This window comes from Acanthochromis polyacanthus, chromosome 19, assembly GCF_021347895.1.
Source record: "Acanthochromis polyacanthus isolate Apoly-LR-REF ecotype Palm Island chromosome 19, KAUST_Apoly_ChrSc, whole genome shotgun sequence".
Lineage (NCBI taxonomy): Eukaryota > Metazoa > Chordata > Actinopteri > Pomacentridae > Acanthochromis > Acanthochromis polyacanthus.
Genome location: NC_067131.1, coordinates 32,988,375 through 33,013,630, shown reverse-complemented (window position 1 = coordinate 33,013,630; position 25,256 = coordinate 32,988,375). Strand labels below are relative to the sequence as shown.

Below are 25,256 nucleotides of genomic sequence, written 5' to 3'. Positions count from 1 at the left end.
AAACTTACCTGAGAATTATATTGTCCATGAAAGTAGGTTCGCTCGATACGTGTCACTCACTTGAAATGTGTTTATTCTGACTTTCTCGCATTTCCGCGCATCTTTCAAGCAGACCTGTCAATCAACTGGAGTGCCACAGAGGTGTTAGCAAAATTTTCCTCTGTATGACCCGCCCTACTCTGCCTCTGATTGGCTCATCCCTAAAGTTAACCAATCGAATCAGTGAAGGTAGCATGTACCAGCCAATTACAGGCAGAGGAGGGTTGTTCATGGCTTCATCATCCTTAAGGAAAAGAGGGCTACCTGGCACACAGATATTACTGAATGATGCGCACCAGGGAGCATTAGAAGTGGGTATACGCAATGCTAACTGAAAAATAAGTGGGTATACGCCGTATACCGCCGTATACCCTGGACTACACCAGTGGTCTGAAGGTCTGTTAGCTGAACACTTTTCTACCTTCTACACTCTCAGTCTCACTACGTTCTACACTAAGACTCACTTTACTGTGAAAAAAAATCTAAATCAAACTCTATTTCTAGAGAACTTTTCATACGGTTTAAAAATACAACACAAAGTACTGTACAACATTTAAAACATTCAAATCAAGCAAACCCATCCCTCCACACACACACACACACACACACACACACACACACACACACACACACACACACATATATAATATCTTTTATGGTTTCTATACAGTCACAGTTCTAACTGAATGACTTTCTGAGTGGATAACTGCACATCCTGAGGTGAAACCAGACCTTCCTCGCTCTGACATCCTCTCCAGTCCGGTCAGCAGTTCTGCTCCTGCTCTACACAACCCTTCCTGAAGGGTCCAACATTTATCAGAACCTCCTCCAGGCTCACTGAAAGTCCTTCCATCTAAGTTTCAGTTTCACTGCTGCAGACCCATCAGTGGATCTGTTTCACAAAGCTGAAGCAGATCCAGAGACTCGGGGACAAAGACCAGAGGAGTTTCCTGATGAGTCTCTCAGAAGCCTTCTGGTCCAGAACAGAGTCTCTCTCCAGGCATGTGGGCCCACACTGACCCAGAGCCTCCAGGAGAACCTTAGAACCAGATGGAACCTCTTCCAGGAACCACCCACAGACCCCAAGAAGACCGAGAGCTGAAGCACCAACAGTCAGAGTTTTACCTCCAGAACACACAGCTGCTTTCTACAGGAATGTTCTGGTTCCACCTGCTGAGTCATGACCACTGTTCCCTCTAAGCTGCGTGCGTGCCCAATTGCGCACTCCTGACAGTCTCAGCGCACAGAAAATCTGCGCTGTGCACAAAAAACATCCAACCTAAATTGGAAATAAAATAAATTCATAACAATTCATTCTGTGCTATTTTTCAGTGTGAGTCAGTGAGTGACCGGTGACTGGCTGCTCCAGCCAATGATGTGGTTCACATTGTATTTATGCAGCTAATCAACCTCATTTACAGACGTCCTGATGTAAAGCCACCTTAGCCGGCTGCTACAGCGCGCTATCGTATCTAGTCTTCTATATATATCTATGCTTCTCTGTGCACGGTTCTATGGTCCTGCCATGGGTTGCCTGGTTACAGACGCTGCTGCACACTGCTCTGCGCGTTTAGAAATGTCTGCACCCATAACTCCAAGACGTCCAAAGAAGCAAAAACGTTTGAGTGGGAAGACTGGAACCCTGGTAATAGGTACAAGAAAAACTGTGTTTTCTGTTGCTCATGGACTGAAGTAAGGCAGCATCAGGAGACCAACATGTAAGAAACATGAGAACAGAGAGAACCAACCAGCAGCTCACAGTTTATCATCATCTAATCATCTCCTGAAGTCGATGTGGTAAGGAACATCATGATGAGATCCGCTGGATTTCCTACAGTACATGTTTGTGAATTTACCACATTATGCTTATAATCATGATGATGTGGCCGTAGACTCTACAGGATTTTAGTGACTCAATAAACTCCTAAGTTTTATTTAAATGCTTTTTAGTTTTCAATAATCATTTATTTAATAGCCTATATGTGATCAATAAATGACCTTTTCCTATCTAAAGAAAAACTCACTCAGAACTCTGATATGTTAACGGCACTAAATAAATAAGTCAGTAAATACATTCATACACACATAAATGAGTTCATACATTAACTGTGTTAAGATAAGATTTAGATGGAAAAATATCTGTAGAGACTTTCTTTGTCCAGTATTCTGCATTCAGTTTTTGCAGAATCCAGTATTACACACAGGTTGGTCATTACATTTATTAGTTTGGTTTCACTGTTTAAAATGATGCCACATCTTCTTTTTTTTTGGAAATCTCTTTTATTGTTTTTTCACATTTTAAAATACAAACATAACAGTGAAACGAATGCCTCACACCTTTACACGTATATGTACACGTTCGGCAGTGATGCGATTAGCTCTTGCATCATAGAGACACAGAAATAGAGATGTTGTAATATAAATTACATATATACACATGTACACATAATATATACACACACTCATACATACACATGGATACTTTGCACACAAAACAAACAAACAAACAAAAAAGAGAAAAAGAAAAGTCAGAAATCCTTTCCTTCCATTTGGGGTTAAAATGCTTCTAGAGTTTTGCCATCAGGCTGTGTTTTATGGTTAAAATAATCAATAAATGGCTGCCAAACCTCGTGGAACTTTCTTTCTTGATTCTTCAATACAAATCTAATTTTTTCCAGCTCTAAATGTCTCATGACATCAGTCATAAGATTTGAATAAGTTGGTGATGCCACATCTTTTCAGACAGAACCTGTGATCATAAAACAACACAGAACTCTTAGTTTTGTGTTAATAAAGCACTGAAAGCTTTAAGTATGACTAAATGCTTTTTTCTAAATTAAATAAACCACTCCTTGGGTGGTTGTGGCCCCGAGTTCAGTAAAGTTGGAAAGATATTCACAGATTCAGACTTCCAGCATCAATAACTCATTAGATAAAGGTTGTCAAAACATAAACGATGCCTCTTTCCCATCATTGTAAGGCAGATGATGTGCTACAAGCCCAGGTTTATCTAAAGTAGCTGTCTTTAAAGCTGCAGAAATAACGTTGGTGTCTATGGAGTGAACAGGGACCGTCTGCAACAGCAAAGAGAGACAAAATTATTCAATAAGTTCACTCTTATACATTTAGTGTCACCAGAATCACTGCAGCCTTCAACTGGCCCCTGCTGACAAAGTGTTTTAACAGAAATGTAAATGCTGTAATGTGGTTCTTTTAACGACCGTGTAACTTGGATGGATGGATGCTGGTGTGACCACAGTGACACGTCTGATGTTGCTCACAGTGGTCCAAGGGTCTGCTCAGGGAGTCTGTGTGTTTGCTCAGACTCATGAAAAATTAGAGGGAACATTGGTCAGGACAGTGTTTAACAGGCGTCTCACCTGATTCCTGTTAGTTAAAAACAGTCTCACTGCTGCCATAAAATAAACAACCAGTAACAGGATCTGTCAGGTGTCATGTGGCAGCATCCTGGTTTCACCTCCTTCAGGTCCGTCTGTCAGTCAGCTGGAAGTCAAACTGCTGCCATGAGTTGGTCTGAAGGTCTGTTAGCTGAACACTTTTCTACCTTCTACACTCTCAGTCTCACTACGTTCTACACTAAGACTCACTTTACTGTGGACTGAACACAAAAGAACCACAAGGAGACAAAAATGATGTTTTATTTCGATCCTCTGTCAGCTTTTGCGAGGCAGCTGCTGCTATCCTTCCTGGGGTCTTCATCATTTCATCTGTGACAACAGCAAAGAGCAACACGTACACAAAATGCATACAAAGCAAAACTACAGAACACACAGACAGTACATACAAGAATACACATGTACAACACAAATGACACACATGTATGCTGAACCAAAAAGCACACGACAAAAACAGATTGTGTTCTTCTTCAAAGATGCCATGACCCAACAATGATAATGATTAAAGAATAATGTGCCTCAGAAACTAACGTGATCTCAGTCTGCTGAACAATGAAACGCTGAACCTTCCATCCATTCATTATGTACAGCAGAACTTTAATCTGCCTGATTGGTGGAACATTGCAGCCACTACATTTAAGTTTAAGATTTAAAGTTGTTTAATTACTGTGTTTTACCAGCTTCTGCTCCCACGGATGTCAATAACTGAAACTTTGTGTTAAATTATAATCTTTAGTTTTATTATAAAGTCTGTTCCTCTGCTGTGTTTCATAACTGGGGAGTGAATCCATTCTTTCATTGCTCTGTAGATGACTGTTTACTGAGGAAATGACTTAGATTTAGAAAAGGTGAAACGATTCCAGCACCACGTCTTGTAGAGTAATTATGTGTTCCTAAACTAAAAGACCATTTATTATATAAAACATCTGGTGTCTTTGTTGTGATTATATTCCCAGTGAACACCATCAGCAGCACAGCGATCTGTTTTCATGTCTAACCAGTGGAGACTATCGTGCATTTTAGAAACATTCGCCTTAATTCCACAGGAAAGAGCGACTCGTGCTGCTTTATTCTGTACAGCTGCAGTTTTCTGTTATTTAGTGAAGCATTGGACCAAACTGTTGGACTATAATTCATGTGTGACAGAAACAAAGGTTTGTGGTGTCAGATATTTTACACATCTACTAAGCATTGACAAAATACACTGGAATGCCCCTCTCAAAGCAAGAAAAAAAAACACTTATTTCAAGGAACTTTTACCCTTAAATAAGTGAAAAAATGTGCCACTGGAACAAGTGAGAATGGCTTGGTGAGATTTCTTGATATTTAGAAGATTGAGATCATAAAATTAGCTGTAAAACTTATTTTAAGTTATATTTTACCAGGATTGTCAAGCTTTGGGGTCTTAACTCTCCTGCTGTCTTCATTTATGGCACCAAAAAATATTGTTGCCTTGTCTGAAAAAATAAAAAAATTCAGCAAAAAATTCTTCCAATTTATAACATTTTGCAAAATCTTCAGGAAGAAATTTCCTTTGAAGTTTCCCTTAAAAGTTTTTTTTTTAAATCCTCAAATTTGGAAAGAAATAAAAATAAAAAAATATATAAAAATTGTAAATATTTTCAAAAAATGGAATAAAAATCTTCCAAAAAATCCTAAAAATATCTAAAGTGTTTCCATATACATAAGTAAAACTTCTAATATTTTTTTAAGAACATTGTGAAAAAAATCAACATTCAGATTTTTTCCAAATGTTCTTAAAGAAACATTTCTTTAACATTTCTTTTTTTCCACCAAAAAATATTCAAAAATTTCCCAAAAAATTTTGAAAATGTAGAAATTTTCACTGTGAAAATATTTTTTTCCCCACATTTTCAAACTGTAAAACTGGTCAGTTTGACCCGCAGGACGACACGAGGGTTAAAACAAGATCATTTCAAATATTTAAGATGCGTTGTCTTAAAACACGTCCCTCCATCTGCTGAAATGTCTCTTGTTCAGTGAATTTATCTTAAATCAAGTGGGATGAGACATTTAGACTAAAAATAAGACAAATAGACTTGGTAGGATTTTGAGTTTTTGCAGAGTATTTCCAATTTTAGTTACAATTCTCTTTATTTGTTTGTCCCAAGATAATATATGATCAATAATAACTCCCACCAGTTTAACTTCTCTCACTTGTTTGATAGATTCATGATTAATGGTTAAGTCAAGCTTTTGATTAGAGCACAATGTAGGTTTGTTCCAATAACCATACTGTTGCTCTTTGACACGTTCAAAATAAGTTTATTACTATTAATCCACTCAAAGACTGACTTCATTTCCACTCCTAAATTTGTATTTAAGTCCCTGATTGTTGGTTCTGCTAAATAGATTGTGGTATCATCGGCATACAGAACCATGTGAGCTTTATTTAATACTAAAGGAAAATCATTTGTGAAAATAGAATATAAAAGAGGCCCAAGGAAACTTCCTTGAGGCACTCCATGTTTCACAGATTTAAGGTCTGACTCACTTCCAGCAAACATCTGCTGTCTCTTGGTCAGTAACTGTTGACTGTTAATGAAGCAGAAGAAAAAAATCCATAGCATTTTAATTTTTCCAATAACTCATGATCATGAATATCAAAAGCTGCAGAAAAGGCTAAAAAAAATGGATCCAATCAGCTTCTTTTGTTCAGGATCGCGTTACCAATAGTCAACCATTTGAGTTAGGGCCGTTGCTGTGGAATGTTTTTCTCTGTAAGCTGGAAGTCAGTAAATACGTTATTTTTTGAAAAGTATAACTGAATTTGTTGTTAAATGACTAACCATTCTGCTGCTACAGCTCTGTTTATACAACGACACCGAAACTCTCTGGAAATCTGATTCTGATCTGGTATGTCCGGTATGTTTGTCCACCCTCATCCTGGTCCTACATCACGTCGTTGTTCTGATCATCAAACAGAGGCTCTCTCTGATTGGTCGCCTGCTGCCATCTCTGCAGATAAAAGCCGTGAGGCGACGAGCTGCAGGGACGTTGGTGGACTGTTGGGCTGCTGCTGCAGGTGAGTTCAGACAGGTGAGATGTTTGTCTGGTGTCCAGGTGCTCAGTGAGGAGACATGTTTCATCTCTGGAGGCTTTGAGACCAAACGTTTGCTGCTCCAGACAGAACTTGAGCTTCTGACTGGATTAAAAGTCTGGAAGTGTTGCTAGAGTTGTTTTTTGAGTTCGATAAAGTGGATAATTAGAGATGAGATGAGCTCAGATCAGAACATCATGGAGCTGAGACGTCACTGAGTCCATCCAGACTTCAGCTTCTCTCTTTGGTCTGCAGGTTCTGAGTCCATCTTCACTGTTCAGAAGTTTGTTTCCAGAATCTTCAAAGAAGGTTTCAGTGAGTAAATCCACAGGTAAAGCTGCATCACACTCACTGCAGCTGATGGACAAACTGGTTCTTAATGCACAGAGACACTGCTGCTCTAAAGACGACAGATGTACTCTAGAAAAATGCTCCTCTCAAAACAAGAAAAAAAAACAGATTTCAAGGAACTTTTACCTTGAAATAAGTGAAAAAATCTGCCAATAGAAGACGTGAAAAATGCCTTGGTAAGATTTCTGGAAATAAGATGTGATATTTAAAATACTGAGATCTTAAAATTATCTGAGAAAATTCATTTTAAGTTATATTTTACCATCTTAAAATAAGCCAGACATGCTAAAAATCGCAGTTTTTCACTCATAAATAGATTTTTTCTTTCATGAAACCTCCTAATTTGAGACGTATTAAATTTATTTTGAATTGTATTATAGCGGTAATTCTCCAGATTTAAGATAATCTTGTACTTGAAAAAAGATTACAAAGATTAACTGAAGTATTTTCAGATATGTCTTCTCACAGGTAGCTGGAATCCTAATATCTAGTCATGTTTTGAAAGCATTCATTGTGTTTTAGGGAAAGCCAGCTCTGCCCAAAAGCAGCTGTTTTTAATTCAAAAGTAGACATTTGCTTTTAAAACATTCATGTTGAGTAAAAAATTTAAGGTGTATTTTACTTATTTTAGGTTGTATTACAGTGACATGACTCTAAGGTATTTTAAGGTATCCGTCTGCATACAGTTGGTTGAAAATACATTAGTTGTAAATATGACTGTGGTTCTTATTCCCTCATTTATAAATAACTCCACACCAAGTAAACAAGTGTAGAATTGAAATCAATTTATTTTTGAATTTGCAGCAACACATTAGCAAACTTGACAATCTGAACTAACTGGCATTTTCCAAAAAAAGGTTTTTACTTGAATCACGTTGAGTTTATTTCTTAAATCCAGATTGTGTAGTTTCTGCAAATAACAGCTCAGCTGGAAAACTGTATGAAAAGTAAAATGAACCTTGTTTCTTGTAAAATACAACTTAAAACAAGGTCATTTCAAGATTGTTTGATCGAAGATATTTAAGATGCATCGTCCCTCCATCTGCTGAAATGCCTCTGAAGTGAATTTATCTGAAATCAAGTGGGATGAGACATTTGGACTAAAAATAAGACAAACAGACTTGGTAAGATTTGGAGTTGTTGCAGAGTGAAAGCTCTACGGCCGATGGATGGTGGTCTGTTAAAACCTGTTAGAACCACAATAGAAATGCTGTGGTGGAGCTGCTCTGCTGTTGTGTGTTTGGTTCATCCTCTACTTTCTACTGATGACGACGTGGAAATAAAAGCCACTTCATCTGAGGAGCTTCTACAAACAGGAAACCTGCACACGTTCAGACTCACATCTTCCAGAGTAAAGGCCGGCTGCAGTTTTCCTCACGTTGTCTCTGATCATTTCTGTTCCAGGTCTTCATCAACACCTCTGACCATGAAGGTAAGTGTGTACCTGGACTCAGCTGTCTGTGTTGTGAATCTGCCTCCACACTGAAACCTGCTTCATCTGCAGCTGCTGTCGGTGAGCCTCCTCCTCCTCGCTCCACTGCTCACCTGCTGCACAAAGACCAAGAAGCTGCCGCCGGACTGCTCCTACATCCAGCTACACAACGAGAAAACAACCAGCGGAGTGTACACCATCTACCCCACGGGATCCAAACCTGGTGTCAAGGTACGCTTCACCTGTCTGGACGCTGCTCCACCTTCAACACACAAACACATGAAAGACTCACATTCACTTTAACATGATCTGATGAGGATGAAAACCTGATGGAACGTTAGGAAGAGGTCAACAAAGACACACAACACCACCACAAAGAGACACAACACCACCACAAAGACACACAACACCACCACAAAGACACACAACACTCCCACAAAGGTTCCTCCTGCTGTCTGTCTGTGCTTCCTGTCGGTTGTCTAATCATTGTGGGTCAACATTTGTCTGCAGTGTGGTTCTCCTGAAGGGATGTTGTGTTTGTGTGCAGGTGCGTTGTGAGAAGTCAGACGGAGGACATTGGACGGTGAGTGTTTGACCAGAAGCCACCTTAAAGGTGGAACCTTGGTTCTCTCAGTGTTCTCTCAGTGTTCTCTGAGGTTCTGTTCTGCCCTCATATGTTCCACACACCTGTAGTCAGATTCTAATCAGTAAAGTTCTAAAGACTAGAAGATGGAGACATGAAGACGCTGAGGCAGAGCAGCAGCTTTGTTCACATTAAAGCAGATGCTTTGTGTTTGCAGGTGTTCCAGAGCAGGCTTTGAACTTCTACAGACCCTGGGACCAGTACAAGAAGGGCTTCGGTAACCCTGCTGGAGAGTACTGGCTGGGTGAGAAACAATGACCACAAACACACACTACACTACCATAAAGAGACACTACACTACCATAAAGATACACAACACTACCACACAGATACAAAACTACCACAAAGATACACAATCCAACCATAAAGACAACAGTGAGTCTTGAAGCTCCAAAACCAAACCGCCTCCACAGTCTGAGTGCAGTCACTCTTTATGTCTTCTGGACATAAAGGTCTGTTGAAGAGTTTTCCTACTTTAATGTCAGTATTGGACTGAATCAATAACTCAGGTGACTGTTCCTCAGAAAACACCTGGACTACAAGTGTAAATATCCGGTGTGTGTGCAGGTCTGGAGAACATCCACCAGCTGACACGGCAGCGACGCTACGAGCTGCTGGTGGACATGGAGGACTTTGATGGGAGGAAAGCATCTGCCCGATACTCCTCGTTCTCCGTGGACGGCGAGTGTGACGGTTACGCCCTGCATGTGTCTGGATTCACCAACGGGAGCGCCGGTGAGTCAGTAAGAGCCTGGATACGAGCTCAGAGCAGGACGCTGATGGCATTTATTTGGTTTAGTAGAAAATATGGAAGCTGAATGTGTTTCTGTCCAGTTATCACCTCTGTCACCTTCAGAAGTCTGATGATCATCTAACCCTCTGACCTCTCTGTAGGAGACTCTCTGAGTACTCACAATGGACAGAGGTTCTCCACCTTCGACAAAGACCAGGACTCTGGTGGAGGGAACTGTGCCAGACTATTCCTGGGGGCGTTCTGGTACACTGCCTGTCACAGTACAAACCCTAATGGTGTTTATCGCTGGGGGGCAGATGGGACCCTCTATGCAGTTGGAGTGGAATGGTCCACCTGGAAGGGTTATGACTACTCCCTGAAGACCATCAGCATGAAGATCCGTCCTGTAAAGTAAACCTTCAGGACCAATCCACAGCAGAACATTGCGTGCTGTTTTCTGTCATGTAATCTCATCTAATCTTAGAAGCAAACTGGTGGTCTGATGGTTGCATCAGCTGCCAGCACAGTAACTAAAGCAGTCAGGTGATGGTGAATGTGAGCAGCTGCTGGCTGGAAAATCAACTTTGGTGGAGGTTTGATGTGAATCAATAAACAGGAAACTGGAGCCATGTGATGGAGTCACTTTGTCTTTGTGTCTGATTTTCATGATGAACCTGAAATGATCACAGACAGTCTGACACGTTTTGGTAACTTTGGAGACTTTGTCATTTAAAGTCCTCCATGTTTGGTTCAACTTTAGCTTTATTATGTTTTAAATTTGAATTTGGAAACTGCAGGACTTCATCTTCTGTTCAGTTAATACACACATTAGCTTATTTCATATTTTCACATCACAAGATAAAATGGGGAGCTACTTTTAAGCTAATGCTCATGTTAGCTTGTGGAATAAAGGAAGCTAAAGTTAGCTTCTGCCACAGATCAAATCCATAGACTCTATATATGTTTATATACAGTCTATGATTACATCTGTTTAATAGCACCTTTTAAAATGAGTGCAGCTGATCAAAGTGCTGCATGTACATTTAATAAGACAGACAGCAGCTAAAACAACTGCTCATAGCTGCCTACATGTTAGCCAGCTAGCTAGCTAGCTAAGACAGACTAACATTTTAGTTCCTGAAATACTGCACCATGTTAAGCTAAAGAGACAAAGTGTGTATTGTCCTCACAGTGAATCTTCCTGGTTTTACTGCTCATTATTATTCATTTCAACAACTTCTAAATTTTGACTTTAGCAGCTCTGGACAGCTCCTGTTAGCAGTTAGCTCTCATTAAAACACAGATGACATTTAGAAATCTGAAATGTCGTTTGGAGTCTAATTTTCAGTGTTGACATTTTTGTCTTTAAGAAGTACACAGTACATAATTAAATATTATGGAGCTCAGGGTAAAACTCCACAAAAAGCACATCTGTTTGAAAGAGGAGGACAAATGTTCATGTTTGGTCACAGGAAGCTTCAAAACGCTGACTTGACACGCAAAGCTTTTATTTTGGCTTCCCTCAGCGGAAGTTGTTGTGTTCTTGTGTAACTTGAAACGGTTTCGGTGATTGTTGAGAAACTACAGAAACTAACGGATGTTTTAACGTACCCCGTGTCTCTGTGGAGCCTCGGTTCGACCTCTTTTAAAGGAACTACTTTATCTTCCGCTGCAGATTGAAGGGAAACGGCGGATTTATCAACTCCGGGAAGGTTTTTGTTCGGCCGCTGAGAGGCGGAAGTTCCGGTCAAAGGTCCCAGAACCGGAACATCAACACAGCAGCAAAGAAAAGCAGAAGACGGTTACCCGCCTCCGGTGTCAGGTCTTCCAGCTTGCGGTTACCCTCCTCCGGTAACCGGTACTCTCCTCCCCGCTCCGCTCCGACATGCTCTCCGTGCTCTTACCGGGGGCTCTCTGCCTGCTCCTCGGCCGCCTCTCCGGCTCTTCACCGGCAGACATTCCGCACATCGCGGCGTACTTCGGCACCAAGACCCGGTACGAGGACGTGAACCCGCGGCTGCTGCAAGACGTTCTGTCCGTGAACATGTCGGTCCTGATGCCGCCGCCCACCGAGCGCTGCTCCCCGGTCCACCTCACCGCCGTCATCCGCCACGGCAGCCGCTACCCGACCGTCAAGAACATCCGCAGGATCCACAGACTGAGCGAGCTGGTCCGGACCGAGGCGGCCAGAGGCTCCGAGGGCTGGCTGCGGGACATCCAGAGCCGCTGGGAGGCCTGGTACACCGAGGACATGGACGGTGAGAGACCCGGAGACCTGCGCACCGTGAGCCGCCAGATAGTCCCAGGATAGTCTCCAGATACAATGTTAAAATACTACAGTAAATATGACAGTAAATATGACAGTTATACTGTTAAAGTACTACAGTAAATATGACAGTTATACTGTTAAAGTACTACAGTAAATATGACAGTAAATATTACAGTTATACTGTTAAAGTACTACAGTAAATATGACAGTTATACAGTTAAAGTACTATAGTAAATATGACAGTCAATATTACAGTTATACTGTTAAAGTACTACAGTAAATATTACAAATATAAAAGTGTTTGGTGATGATAATGGTGATGAAGGTGGTGATGATGATGATGATGATGATGATGATGAGGGTGCTCCTCCTCAGGTCAGCTGGTGATGAAGGGCAGGGAGGACCTCCTCCACCTGGCCGTCCGTCTGTCCGTCTTGTTTCCGTCTCTGCTGTCGGAGGAGAACGTGAGGAAGAGGATGGTGTCCTTCATCAGCAGCTCCAAGCACCGGTGTGTGAGCAGCGTGGAGGCGTTCCAGGACGGGCTGCGGCGCCGCGGTCGCCACGGTGAGGAGGGGCTCTGAGGCATGCTGGGAAACGCTGGCTCTGGTTCTGATGTTCACTGATGTTCTTGCTCCAGACGCTCCTCCAGAGTACGACCACCAGCTGGATGACGAGCTGATGCGCTTCTTTGAGCGTTGCCGTGGTTACGTGGAGGGCGTGGAGAACAACCGCACGGCGCTGATGGAGGTGGAGAAGTTCCAACATGGAGAGGAGATGGAGGCTGTCCGGAGGAGGATAGCTGAGAGGCTGGGCCTTCCTCAGCACCGCCTCACACCAGGTATACAGTATACACACTATATACACATTATGTACACAGTCTACAGTGCATGCACACAGTACACACCAGGTATGCAGTATATATACACTATGTACACACAATACACACAATACACACTATATACTAGGGCTGGGCGATATGGCCAAAAAATAAAATCTCGATTGTTTTTTTTTTTAGTCATCTTGGATGATTACGATTTTAATGGATTTTTGTTGTTTCTTTGTGGTCTGTTTGCTATGGCTAGTGCTAGCCATGCAGCACTCTTCCCATTCTTTAGGATGCCTCTGTCCGAGGTGCTGAAAGAGGTTAGTTGTGCTGCTACTCTTCGTTTTCACAGTACTTTAGCAAACCTTGCACATGACTGTAGTTTGTTCTGTGTCAGTCTTGTCAAAGCCGAACCACTTCCATATAATCGATGTAACATGAGGCCCTTTTCTGGCGACCAACTCTTCATCTGCTGTTCTGTCCACCATGACGGGGGTGTGAGCGTTTTGGTGGAAGGAGATGAGAGGTGGAAGCAAACGCCAGTGCACAAGTGGTGAAAGGCAGAAGAAGAATCTGTATTGTTATATATTTAAGCTCGCCTCGATTTTATGATTTGGCAAATTTTCAAGGTTTTAAAAAGGCGAATTAATCGAATTAATTCGATTTATCGCCCAGCCCTACTATATGCACAGTATTTACACGCAGTATGCAGCATATGCACATTATACATATTATACACTATATAGACACAATATACACACAGAATATGAACATTATACACATAGTATCTACACACACTGACACACAGAAAAATGCAAATCTCTCTGATAAACATCTGGAAACAGTCTAAAATAGTCCCTGATAAACATCTGGAAACAGCCTAAAATAGTCCCTGATAAACATCTGGAAACAGTCTAAAATAGCCCCTGATAAACATCTGGAAACAGCCTAAAATAGTCCCTGATAAACATCTGGAAACAGTCTAAAATAGTCCCTGATAAACATCTGGAAACAGTCTAAAATAGTCCCTGATAAACATCTGGAAACAGTCTAAAATAGTCCCTGATAAACATCTGGAAACAGTCTAAAATAGTCCCTGATAAACATCTGGAAACAGTCTAAAATAGCCCCTGATAAACATCTGGTAGATGTGAGCAGATGTTGAGGATGGAGACGTTCTAGAACTGAAGTTTGTCCCTGTGTTCCTGCCGTAGATCTGGTGGAAGCCGCCTTCTTCCTGTGTTCCTACGAGCTGTCCATCAGGTCCGTCCATTCTCCGTGGTGTTTCCTGTTTGACGAGAGCGATGCTAAGGTTCGACACATTAACGCAACGTTTCTGTTTGTTCTGATTAATGTGGAACACTGAATGGTTCAGAGCTGGTCCAGGTTTGATCAGAACATCTGAAGGTTTCCAGAACTAATAGAAGAGCCAGATATCAGGGTTATGGAGAAATCTGTCCCTCAGTCTTGTCTGCAGGTGTGCGGGTTAACTTCTCCTTCAGTCTTGTCTGCAGGTGTACGGGTTAACTTCTCCCCCAGTCTGGTCTGCAGGTCTACGGGTTTACTTCTCCCTCAGTCTGGTCTGCAGGACTATGGGTTAACTTCTTCCTCGGCCTGGTCTGCAGGTGTACGGGTTTACTTCTCCCTGGTTTTTGTCTGCAGGTTCTGGAGTACCAGTCAGACCTGAAACAGTACTGGAAACGCTCTCATGGTCATGTGATCAGCGGTCTGTCCAGCTGTCCGCTCTTCCATCACGTCTTCAGGACTCTCGATAAAGCCGGACGTCCTCGCAGGTCGGTGACCTTTCTATCGTCCATCAGAGCTGATCACTGATTGGCTGACTGATTATTGATCAGCTGATTGATTGATGGCTGACTAATTGATCGATTGATTGACTGATCAATTGATTGGGTGATTGACTGATTGATCGTGTCCTTCAGGTCCACCGATGCGTCTCCGGAGCCGGCCTCCATCTTGGTGGGTCACGCTGAGACGCTCCTCCCCCTCCTCTCCCTGCTGGGACTCTACAAGGACCAGACTCCGCCCACAGCCAGCAACTACCAATCACAGCACGGTATGCAAGCCCCGCCCATAACCACTACGTCCAATCAGAGACCAGAGAGTGACAAGTCTCTAAAAGAGAAATAAAATGTGTTGAAAATAATGGTATCAGTAAAAAAAAAAATCTGGAAGAAGAATAATAAATCACTGAAAGGAATTGAAACCTCTCAGAAAAATGAACACAATACCTGAAAATATGTCTCAAAATGTTAATAAAGCCTTGAAAATCGTAAGAAAATAGCTGAAAAACTTAAAATACTGAAGAAAGGTCTGGAAATAATGTAAGTCGGACTCTTGAACAATGTTTCTGAAAGATTTGAATAAAACAACAAATAATATCTAAAAGTTTTTGTTAAAATGAGTTGATAAGGGCTGATATCGGAGCTGCTGATCCTCAGCGGGACGTGTCTGAATCGTTGCCTTTGGTCTGAACTCTCCTGTCTCATCTCAGGTCGGACATTCCGGACGAGTCAGATTGTCCCGTACGCCGCCAACCTGCTATTCATACTGTTCGATTGCCAGCGAGGTCCGCGGCTGCAGCTGCTGGTCAACGAGTCACCGGTTCGATTCCCGGGGCTGCAGGATGACGCTCCGCTGTACCGCGACGTCCGGGCTGCCTACCGCCACCTGCTGGACGGCTGCGACTTCCACAGGGAGTGTGAGGGGAGGTCCGGGGGCCGGGGCCCCAACACTGAGCTCTGAGGGCCCCGACCTCTGAGGGCCCCGACCTCTGAGGGCCCCAACACTGAGCTCTGAGGGCCCTGAGCTCTGAAGGCCCCGACCTCTGAGGGCCCCGACCTCTGAGGGCCCCGACCTCTGAGGGCCCCGACCTCTGAGGGCCCCGAGCTCTGAGGACCCCGACCTTCGGACTACCATGGCCTTAACACACCTGTTGGACCAAGCCCCACCCCCTCACGGCCACTGTCCAATCACAGTCTGAACTCCAGTGTCTCATGTTTCAGCTGAAGTCCTGCAGAAACAGAATTATGGAAAATAATCTATTTATAAAACCTAAACCATCATGTATCCTCAGATGTTCTTCTCTGGACTGAGGTCTCCTCAGATGTTCTTCTCTGGACTAAAGTCTCCTCAGATGTTCTTCTCTGGACTGAGGTCTCCTCAGAATTTCTTCTCTGGACTAAAGTCTCCTCAGATGTTCTTCTCTGGACTGAGGTCTCCTCAGATGTTCTTCTCTGGACTAAAGTCTCCTCAGATGTTCTTCTCTGGACTGAGGTCTCCTCAGAATTTCTTCTCTGGACTAAAGTCTCCTCAGATGTTCTTCTCTGGACTGAGGTCTCCTCAGATGTTCTTCTCTGGACTGAGGTCTCCTCAGATGTTCTTCTCTGGACTAAAGTCTCCTCAGATGTTCTTCTCTGGACTGAGGTCTCCTCAGATGTTCTTCTCTGGACTGAGGTCTCCTCAGATGTTCTTCTCTGGACTACAGTCTCCTCAGATGTTCTTCTCTGGACTGAGGTCTCCTCAGAATTTCTTCTCTGGACTAAAGTCTCCTCAGATGTTCTTCTCTGGACTGAGGTCTCCTGCAGATGTTCTTCTCTGGACTGAGGTCTCCTCAGATGTTCTTCTCTGGACTGAGGTCTTCTCTTCCTGTAGATGTTTTCTATCTCCAGTAGCTGTGATGAGAATCTTTCTTACAGAATCGTTTTATCTTTAGTGGAGTTGATGAAGTGGTTTCAGGCTCAGGTTTGGTTCCTCATGGAGGTTTAAATCTGGAGGTTCTTCTGTTTTGTTTCTGGCGGATCGTCGTCGTACTGCTGGTTTATTTCTGAAGATGAGATGATGTTCTGACCTGCTGTGGGTTTTAGTTCAGACAGTTTTTCTTCTGTAATTTAAATCCTGGTCTTTAAAGGATTTGTTTCTCCAACTGAACTCTGTAGATTCAGGATTTCTTCGGTTAGAAGCAGCAGAACTGAAGGAACCTAAAGCAGGATGAGAACGTCTAGAAGCTCAGAGAAGATCCAACCTGCAGTAGATCAGGTGGAGCAGACCAGGAGTGGTGCTGTTAGTCTTAATTATTGCCTTGGAGCTGATGGAGGAAGCAGCTTCATCCTTAATTTATTCACCTTTTATCATGACTCTGATCTTCAGATGTTTTCCACGTCTTTGTGCCAAAATCGTGACTTTTGCGGGTTTCTTTGATCAAACTGGTTTTACTGGTGAACAGCTTTAATAAAAAGTTTTCACACTTCAGTTTGTTTACGTTCATTCTGGACAGTTTTTGAGTTGTGGACTATTTTATTAATCATTTTGAACAAACTCATTTTGTCCTTCCAGAACATTTTTGAGTAACTTTGGTCAAATTTCTCTCATCTTCAGACGGTTTTCGGTCTTTTTGATCGATTATCTTTGAGCCAAAATCGTGACTTCTGCAGGTTTCTTTAACCCTCCTGTTGTCCTCATTTACAGCACCAAAAAATTCAGTGTCTTCATCTGAAAAAAAATCCAAAAACTCAGCAAAAAAAATTTCCCAAATTTCAGAAAATTTGCAAAATCTTCAGGAAGAAAATTCCAATAATTCCTGAAAAGTTTTATTTTTAAAAAATCCCCCAAATTTGGCAAGAACATTCTTGTGAATATTTTCAAAAAATGAGTAAAAATCTTCCAAAAAAATATCTGTTGTGGTTACATATGTCAGTAAAACTTCTAGTATTTTCTTTAAGAACGTTCACATAAAAATCAACCAAAATCCAGCGAAATTCACTGGATTTTGGTTGATTTTTATGTGAACGTTCTTAAACATTTTTACAATTCCAAAAATGTTAAATGTGGACATCAGAAAATGTGTTTTTTCCCACATTTTCAAGCTTAAACTGGGTCATTTTGACCCACAGGACGACACCAGGGTTAACCAAACTGGTTTTACTGGTGGACGGCTTCAATGAAAGGTTTTCAGAGTAAGTTTTTCTTCCTGTGAACGACGTTTTATTTCCATTTGTCTGATTTAAACCAATGACATCATCAGTCCCGTTTCAAGCAGTTTATTACATCATCCAGCAGGTCTTACATCATAACTCACAGCCAATAAAATAAAAAACCCTCCTGAAGATTCTGGAACTTCGTCATCTTTCAGTTTTTCTCTTTTCCAGAACCAAACTAAACATTAATGATCCTGGTTCCTGTCCAACAGAACTGGAGAAAAAGTACACTTGATGAGAAACAGACACGTTTACGTCTTGATTTTTCACAGTAAACACTTTAAAACAGGAGAACCGGGCGGCGGCCCAGTTTAAAGGAGAATAAAGTAAAAACTCTGAAGTGGAAATGGGTTCCAGTGAAGGACGTTTAAATGCAGGTTTGTTCTTTTAAAGCACATTTTTATTGTTCTGATTAATGAACCCTTTAGGAAACAGAACCCACATTAAAGCCGTGGTTCTGCTCAGAATTTAGAGAACATTAAACTGTTTGAGCTCCACATAATTAAACTAAATTTCTGATAAATAAAAACCTGGTTAGGATTTTTCCTGTTTATTTGCTGATAAATAACCGTATTGATTACTGATCGGGGAGTCGCAGGTTTAAAAGTCTGACATCACCGCTGAGGATGGAGGCGTCTCCATGGCAACAGCAGCTGAGTCTCCTGGGTACCCCTCAGAGCGTCTCAGATGTGGGTCAAAGGTTCTGAGCTTCTGGTGGAGGCGGAGGAACCGTCCTGTGGGCTGCAGAGTTCTGGATTCTTCCACGGCTGGTTGTGGAAGCAGAGTGCCGCCAACAGGTTGGCTGCAGAAATAAAAACACGAAGCGGCGGCACACGGAGAACCCGGCAGTCGGGGATGGAACCCGCGGCAGCGATCAGTCCAGAGCAGCGTGCAGCAGAGCGCCGTGTCCGCCAGCCGACTTGGACTTCTTCATCTTACCAATGGCCTTCTGCAGGTCGGACTGACGGATGGGACGGATGAAGTCCTCTGAAGCACTGAGAGATCAATAACACAGATTAGAACCGATCGATAACCCATATTCATCAGCAAATACCACAAGGATCTGAAGGACCATCACATTTGTTTGTTTGTTTCAGATTCTCATTGACAGTTTTCAGTCCTAAAAGGTCAACAGAAACACCTTCATTAGACTCCATCAGGGTTTAACTCCTCAACAGGAGATCCAGTTCTACATTCTGACGAGATGAAATGAGTCAACTGGAGAAAAATAAACTTCTCCAGATGAAAAACCTCCTGCCAACAATAAAGTTCACCCACAATGACCTTTTAAAGTTTCTCTGGTGGATTATCAGAAACACATCCATGGAACTAATGATTGTTTGTAGGACCGACAACTGGAGAAAGTTCTAGAGTAGACCTACCGACAACTGGAGAAAGTTCTAGAGTAGACCTACCGACAACTGGAGAAAGTTCTAGAGTAGACCTACCGAGAACTGGAGAAAGTTCTAGAGTAGACCTACCGAGAACTGGAGAAAGTTCTAGAGTAGACCTACCGAGAACTGGAGAAAGTTCTAGAGTAGACCTACCGACAACTGGAGAAAGTTCTAGAGTAGACCTACCGACAACTGGAGAAAGTTCTAGAGTAGACCTACCGACAACTGGAGAAAGTTCTAGAGTAGACCTACCGACACCTGGAGAAAGTTCTAGAGTTGAAATCCTGACAACTGGAGAAAGTTCTAGAGTAGACGGACTGACAACTGGCCCAGTTGTCAGTCCGTCTACTCTAGAATATTCTCCAGAGGACGTTCTCCTCTATGGACTTCAAGGACCTTGAACTCTGGAGATATTCCCAGTCTGAAGGTAGAACTCTGATCATTGATAAAGAACCTGAAGGTTCTGAGAAGGTTCTACTGATGGGTCGGTCGTACCTGTCGCTCTGGTTGTGGACGAAATCTCTGACACACAGCAGCGCCGCATCACGACACATTTCTCTAAGGTCACTTCCTGAGAAACCATCCGTTTCCTTGGCAACGTCACTTAGATCCACCGACGAGTCGATCTGCAGGCAGACAGGAGCAATCAAACTCCAATGATCTGATCAGAACCAGAGGGGTCGATCTGATTCAGGATCAGGAGAACCCTGAACTGATACAGTGGAAAGGGGGAACTGGTTCTTGGAGGATTTAACTCACGCTCTCATTCTCCAGGATCAGCCCCAGGATCTGCTCCCGCTGCCTCACACTCTGCAGAAAAAGAAGATTGTGAGTTGTGGTTCTGATCCTTCAAGTTCTGCTGGTTCTGGTGGGGCTACGTACCGGCTGGTTGATGTGGAACCTGGTGGGCATCCTCCTCATTATGGCAGAATCCAGGTCCTGGGGCCGGTTGGTGGCGCCCATAATGATCACCTGACACAAAACCTCTGTCAGTCGTCTTCAGAGCACACCAGACCCCGCCCACCCGACAGGTGACAGCCTACCTGGCAGTGATGGTCGGTGTCCAGTCCATCCCACAGACTCATGAACTGAGCCTTCATCATGGCCGTGGCCTCATGGTCCGAGCTGGAGCGGCTCCTCAGGAACGAGTCTGATCAACAGAAACACAGTTCTGACACCTGCTGGACGGAGGAGGAACTGCAGCCTCTGGGCAGTCCACGCCCCTCAGCCAACAGACAACACCCATCATTGACCAGACTGCACCCTTCTTGCTTCAGGCCAAACCCTCCTGCTTTAAGCCACACCCCCACTAACTGACCACTCACCGATCTCATCGATGAAGATGATTGACGGCTGCAGTTTGACAGCCAATGAGAACACGGCAGCAGCCAGTTTCTGCGACTCTCCGTACCATTTGTCCGTCAGTGTGCTCGGCTGCAGGTTGATGAAGCGAAACCCTGCCTCCTTGGCCGTCGCCTTGGCGATCAGTGTTTTACCGCATCCAGGGGGCCCGTACAGCAGCACACCTGTTACCATGACAACAGGATGAAATTATGGTCTGGTAGAGGTCTGAACATTATCCCTGATTGGTTAACGAGCTGACAGGTGATTGGTTAATGAGCTGACAGGTGGGCAGGGCCTGACCTTTGGGTGGCTGCAGCAGTCTGGATCCCTGGAACAGGTGTCTCTTCTGGACAGGTAAGATGACGGTCTCCTTCAGCTCGGTGATGACCTCGTCCAGCCCAGCGATGTCCCTCCAGGTGATCTGCACACAGAGGTCAGAGGTCATGTCTCACCTGTCGGACCTGCTGGCCTGAACACACCTGGACGGAGAAGGTACCTGCATGCTCAGCGGGTCCACCAGGTGAGCAGCGATGCTCATCTCATACTCCGACAGCTTCACGTTCTTCACTCCGATCTGACGCATTAGCTTCTCTGCCTGACACACACAGAAACTGACCAATCAGAGGCTGTCCTGGAGCTCTCAGCCAATCACATGATCCTCTTCATCATTTAAAGAAAACACCTGATTTCCGCCCGCAGATTTCTGAATTACTTTGACTGGTCAAATATCTGAAACTGAATAACTTCCCAACAGTTTTCATTTTCAGTTTACAGAAAAACAAAGCAGGAAAAAGTTAAAAACGATCGATGAAAAAAATGAAAAAGTTGAGATATTTTCCATTTTTTCTTAAAAACGACGAACAGGTGGAAGAAACAGTTTCTATTTCCTGACAAACTGCTGCAGCTCCAACTAATTCTGGATTTTATCAGTATTTAGAAAAGTAAAGACGGCAGCTTTGATCTGAATGGAAACAGCTTCGTCAGGAAAATTGTTTAAGAAGAACCAACGACTGACTGACTTCAGGAAGTTGATTCCTTGAAGGTTTTGCTAACAGGAAGTAAACATCTAAGAAGACCTGTGGAGATGTCTCCATCATCAGGTCCTGGTAGTCATAGGAGCTTCAGGAGAAACATCTTCCAGAACCTCCAGTTGGTTTCTCCTGAAGCTCCTACCATCTCCTCATCCTCTAGATGTTTTTCTATCTCCATGTTTCCTCTCTACTCTGCTCATCAGCTGTAGAAGATGTTTCTCGATGCTGAATGGATCTTGAACAACCTACTCCTCTGTTCTCTGTTTGTGCTGCATTTATATTATTGACATTTTTATCATTTTGGATGTTTAGTAAATCATTTTGAGCCATTTTGGACACGTTTCTTTGTAATTTTGGACAATTTTACAATATATTTGGACAAATTCTGAACCATTTTCTGCAAGTTTTGAGTCAACCTTTAAGAGATTCTTTCAACCTTCCAGAGACGTCCCGCTGGTTTCTAATAAAACCATCTCTCACCTGTTTCTGAGCCTCCACCTTCTGCTTCCTGGTCGGGTCGATGGCGTCCACCATCCACTTGATGGTAAAGTAGGTGACGGCTCCAAATATGGTCAGACGGAAGAGCAGGCCGATGACCTCATTCCTGCCCAGAGGACGGGTGATGTTCTCAGCGGGAACCTCCCTCAGCACCATGCTGACACTCAGCTGTTCTCTAGGTGCTGCAGGAACAGGGTTAGTCATCAGCAGCTTTCACTTTCACTCTACAGCCACCTGACGGAAACATTCAAGTTCACATTTAGTGTTTCTGGTTCAAACCTCTTCTGTTCAGGAAGACGCTTATCTTCAGCTGAAGATCAAAGATCGAATCTTTGATCATCAGCTGACTGACCGTCTTTCTACCAGAACCCAGAATGAATCATCAATACAATAATAACTTTATTAATCCCAAAAGAGAAATTCAATTGTCTGGGGTCTCATCTGTTGACTTTAGAATTAAATAATATAATTGCTAATCAGAGGTTTCTAGAACCACTAAAGTCACCAAACTGCTGTTTATTAGCAACTATGATGACCGGAAGCTGCTGCTGGTAAACTGGTTCTGATCCTGTTGGTTTTAATTCTGTTCGGGATCAGACTCCAGTTTTCAACTTCAATTGGCTCAAAAAGTCATTTTGAACCCAGCCGAATGGAAGAGCAACTTTCGGTGCCTCGGCTCTGATGTCCAGTTCCGGTCCACAGATGTGTCTGTCGGACCGAAAGGGGAAAAGTTCTTAAATCGAACAAAAGTTGAACGGATTTTAGTGAACAGTTCTCATCACCGGAACCGTCCGTACCAAACTAACCGGGCTGCCCTTCATCTGTCAACTGACACACCGGGGCCCGTCCCAGACCTCCCGGAGGCCCTCGGGCCCCCCTTTGGGCCCCCCGGTGCCGCATCATGAAACCGAACGGACGATGAGAGAGGCTAGCTTTAGCATTAGCTTGACCTTCTGGTTTCCCCGGTGTTACGGAGCGGCTCAACACCGGATAAAGACACGGATTTATCCGCTGCGGATCACCGGTGACACCGGGAGAAGAGAACACCGGGAACCGAGAGTTTCTCCGGTAAAATGAGAGCCTCACCTCCCGCTGACAGTCCGGTACTTCCTCGGTTTCTTCTTCGGAGGTTCTCGTGCGGCAACTGGATGCTTCTTCTTCTTCTACGGTCCTTTAACCGGAAAACCAAGTTAAGACTCAACACTGCCTCCTACCTAGTATTTCTACTGCCTCCTACCGAGTATTTCTACTGCCTCCTCCCGAATACTTTTACTGCCTCCTACCGAGTACTTTTACTGCTATCTACCGTGTACTTTTGGATCTGACTTCAGTGTATACTTGTACTGTAGGTACTCCAGTACTCGAGCTGCAGTACCGCTCTCTGACCTGCGAGTGTCGCTGTCTTCCCGCTGATCTACTCAGAGGTCCGTCCAGTGGATCAGTCTCCGGTTCTCCTGCGCCGTTAAATCACCGGACTCCCGGACCCGGTGGATGCCCGGTAAAGCGGCAGCTGTTCGGCCGAGGCCCTGCCGCTGCGGCCCGGGGCTTGTTACGTAACGTCCGGTGGTTGCCAGGTCTGAGGGGATTCAGGTGTCTACCGGAGGTTTACAATGGAAGGATGACGTCATCAACACCTGGCAACCCCGTGGTGACAGGATGCGTTTGGTCCACAAGAAGCGTCATCAAGTCAGACAGTGAAGCAGCAACACAGGGCGGTGAGCTTTACAAAATAAAAGCCCAGCTCATGATGATGTAATCTGTAGTTTTACTGGGATTAATAAACCATCAGAAATACTAAGGCTTTAATGTAGATGCGATTTTTAATTAAAAATAGACAACATGCTGATCAAATGGATTACTAAAATGAACTAAATTTAATAAAAAATATTCACATTTAAATAAAAATACAGAAGGGCTGCACAGTGAGCTAGTGGTTAGCACTTTCGCCTTGCAGCAAGAAGCTCCCCGGTTCAAATCCTGGCCTGGGCCTCGGATCTTTCTGCATGGAGTTTGCATGTTCTCCCTGTGCATGCGTGGGTTTTCTCCGGGTACTCCGGCTTCCTCCCACAGTCCAAAAACATGCTGAGGTTAATTGGTTACTCTAAATTGTCCGTTGGTGTGAATGTGAGTGTGATTGTGTGTCTGTATATGTAGCCCTGTGACAGACTGGTGACCTGTCCAGGGTGTCCCCTGCCTTCACCCGAGTCAGCTGGGATAGACTCCAGCACCCCCCATGACCCTAGTGAAGATAAAGTGGTGTATAGAGGATGGATGGATGGATAAAAATACAGAAGTATTTAGTGTTATCTAGGTGAGACAGTAACATATGCAGCTTTCTGCAGATTCTCATAGAACATGATGGAAACACTTCTGATCTGCTGGATTTTAATGTTTGAGTTTGATTCTCTTTTTAATGTACAACACAAAGTTAATCTTGCTGTCTGAACTGTGTCATATCAGTGGTTTGTTATTAAATGAATATTTTTGTTTTATTGTAAATTTCTGGAACACAATGCGTTTATTTCAGTTTGAACTGCAGTAATACTTTATTCAGCATCATTACCAGTGTTACTTCTTATTTTTAATTCTGTCACTGAGTGCTGTACTGATATATCGTTGCCATTCTATTTCGCCCTACATTCATTCCGGTGTTACTGTATTTTAATATGTGAACATACTGAGTGCTATCAGGTTCTATCAGGTCATTACAAAGTGTCTGTTGCTCTGTTTTGTTGTTTCAGCTGTTTCTACTGTTTTATTATTTTTCTCAAACAGTCTACAGGTTCTGACTTCTGTTAAATTGGAGCTTCAAATTAAGGGGATTCAGATGCTTCTGAATCCCTTTAGAAGGGGAACTTTGTTTTTTTTCAACCTGGGGTCTGTTTTCATATGTCATTTTATACATGTGAGTGATGGAGAAATGAATTTTCGACATAGCTCCAGTATTTAGCCAGGCAGGCAGCTTAGCAGCTCAGCTAGCGAAAAGTATGGGGCAACTTGCCCCGCCCCCCGTCAAAGTCCACCCTAACGTGCCCTCATCACGCGATAGCTCGCGCCAAAACACTGGTGTTGGCGCGAGCTATCGCGCGATTTTGGAACAAGATTTGCTTTCTAGCGTCCTGAGATTTGGATACAGACCACAACAAAGAGCGATCGCCAAGTAATGCGGAGGTTTTCGTTCACTTCTCATCTCTAGTATGTTGTGGGACACTCGTTGAGACTATCCGA

The 25,256-nt window shown here is 43.4% G+C and overlaps 3 protein-coding genes across 56 annotated transcripts; 2 read left to right on the top strand and 1 right to left on the bottom strand.

The window, feature by feature from the left end:
- The first annotated feature begins 8,089 nt into the window (after positions 1 to 8,089).
- Positions 8,090 to 10,300, top strand: LOC110947641 (microfibril-associated glycoprotein 4-like). The gene is made up of 6 exons (XM_051939107.1): positions 8,090 to 8,299; positions 8,372 to 8,530; positions 8,847 to 8,888; positions 9,111 to 9,186; positions 9,510 to 9,677; positions 9,837 to 10,300. Exons 1-6 carry the CDS (start codon positions 8,294 to 8,296, stop codon positions 10,088 to 10,090), a joined length of 705 nt encoding a protein of 234 aa, XP_051795067.1. The 5' UTR covers positions 8,090 to 8,293; the 3' UTR covers positions 10,091 to 10,300.
- Positions 10,301 to 11,184: 884 nt separating this feature from the next.
- Positions 11,185 to 17,036, top strand: LOC127531028 (multiple inositol polyphosphate phosphatase 1-like). Of its 50 annotated transcripts, XR_007937863.1 has the most exons (10): positions 11,185 to 11,933; positions 12,320 to 12,508; positions 12,582 to 12,782; positions 13,982 to 14,079; positions 14,430 to 14,560; positions 14,708 to 14,841; positions 15,280 to 15,911; positions 15,942 to 15,971; positions 16,152 to 16,211; positions 16,302 to 17,036. XR_007937863.1 is itself a non-coding variant. In XM_051939098.1 (7 exons), exons 1-7 carry the CDS (start codon positions 11,561 to 11,563, stop codon positions 15,528 to 15,530), a joined length of 1,377 nt encoding a protein of 458 aa, XP_051795058.1. In that variant the 5' UTR covers positions 11,185 to 11,560; the 3' UTR covers positions 15,531 to 17,036. The 50 variants fall into 50 exon arrangements, 1 of the variants encoding a protein (XP_051795058.1); XR_007937865.1 differs by lacking the exons at positions 15,942 to 15,971; positions 16,152 to 16,211 and adding an exon at positions 16,062 to 16,121 and having other exon boundaries at positions 15,280 to 15,881; XR_007937864.1 differs by lacking the exon at positions 16,152 to 16,211 and having other exon boundaries at positions 15,280 to 15,881; positions 15,942 to 16,001.
- Positions 17,037 to 17,808: 772 nt separating this feature from the next.
- LOC127531029 (outer mitochondrial transmembrane helix translocase) lies at positions 17,809 to 23,597 on the bottom strand. 5 transcript variants are annotated; one of them, XM_051939102.1, is made up of 11 exons: positions 23,415 to 23,597; positions 23,115 to 23,199; positions 22,011 to 22,262; positions 20,996 to 21,094; positions 20,800 to 20,920; positions 20,481 to 20,681; positions 20,199 to 20,305; positions 20,038 to 20,127; positions 19,915 to 19,965; positions 19,651 to 19,781; positions 17,809 to 18,756 (listed from the first exon to the last, which is right to left on the bottom strand). In XM_051939102.1, the coding sequence occupies exons 3-11, from the start codon at positions 22,230 to 22,232 to the stop codon at positions 18,636 to 18,638; spliced, it is 1,143 nt and encodes a 380-aa protein (XP_051795062.1). In that variant the 5' UTR covers positions 22,233 to 22,262; positions 23,115 to 23,199; positions 23,415 to 23,597; the 3' UTR covers positions 17,809 to 18,635. The 5 variants fall into 5 exon arrangements, with proteins under 5 accessions (XP_051795062.1, XP_051795064.1, XP_051795060.1 ...); XM_051939104.1 differs by having other exon boundaries at positions 22,011 to 22,210; positions 23,415 to 23,595; XM_051939100.1 differs by having other exon boundaries at positions 23,115 to 23,597.
- Positions 23,598 to 25,256: the final 1,659 nt, after the last annotated feature.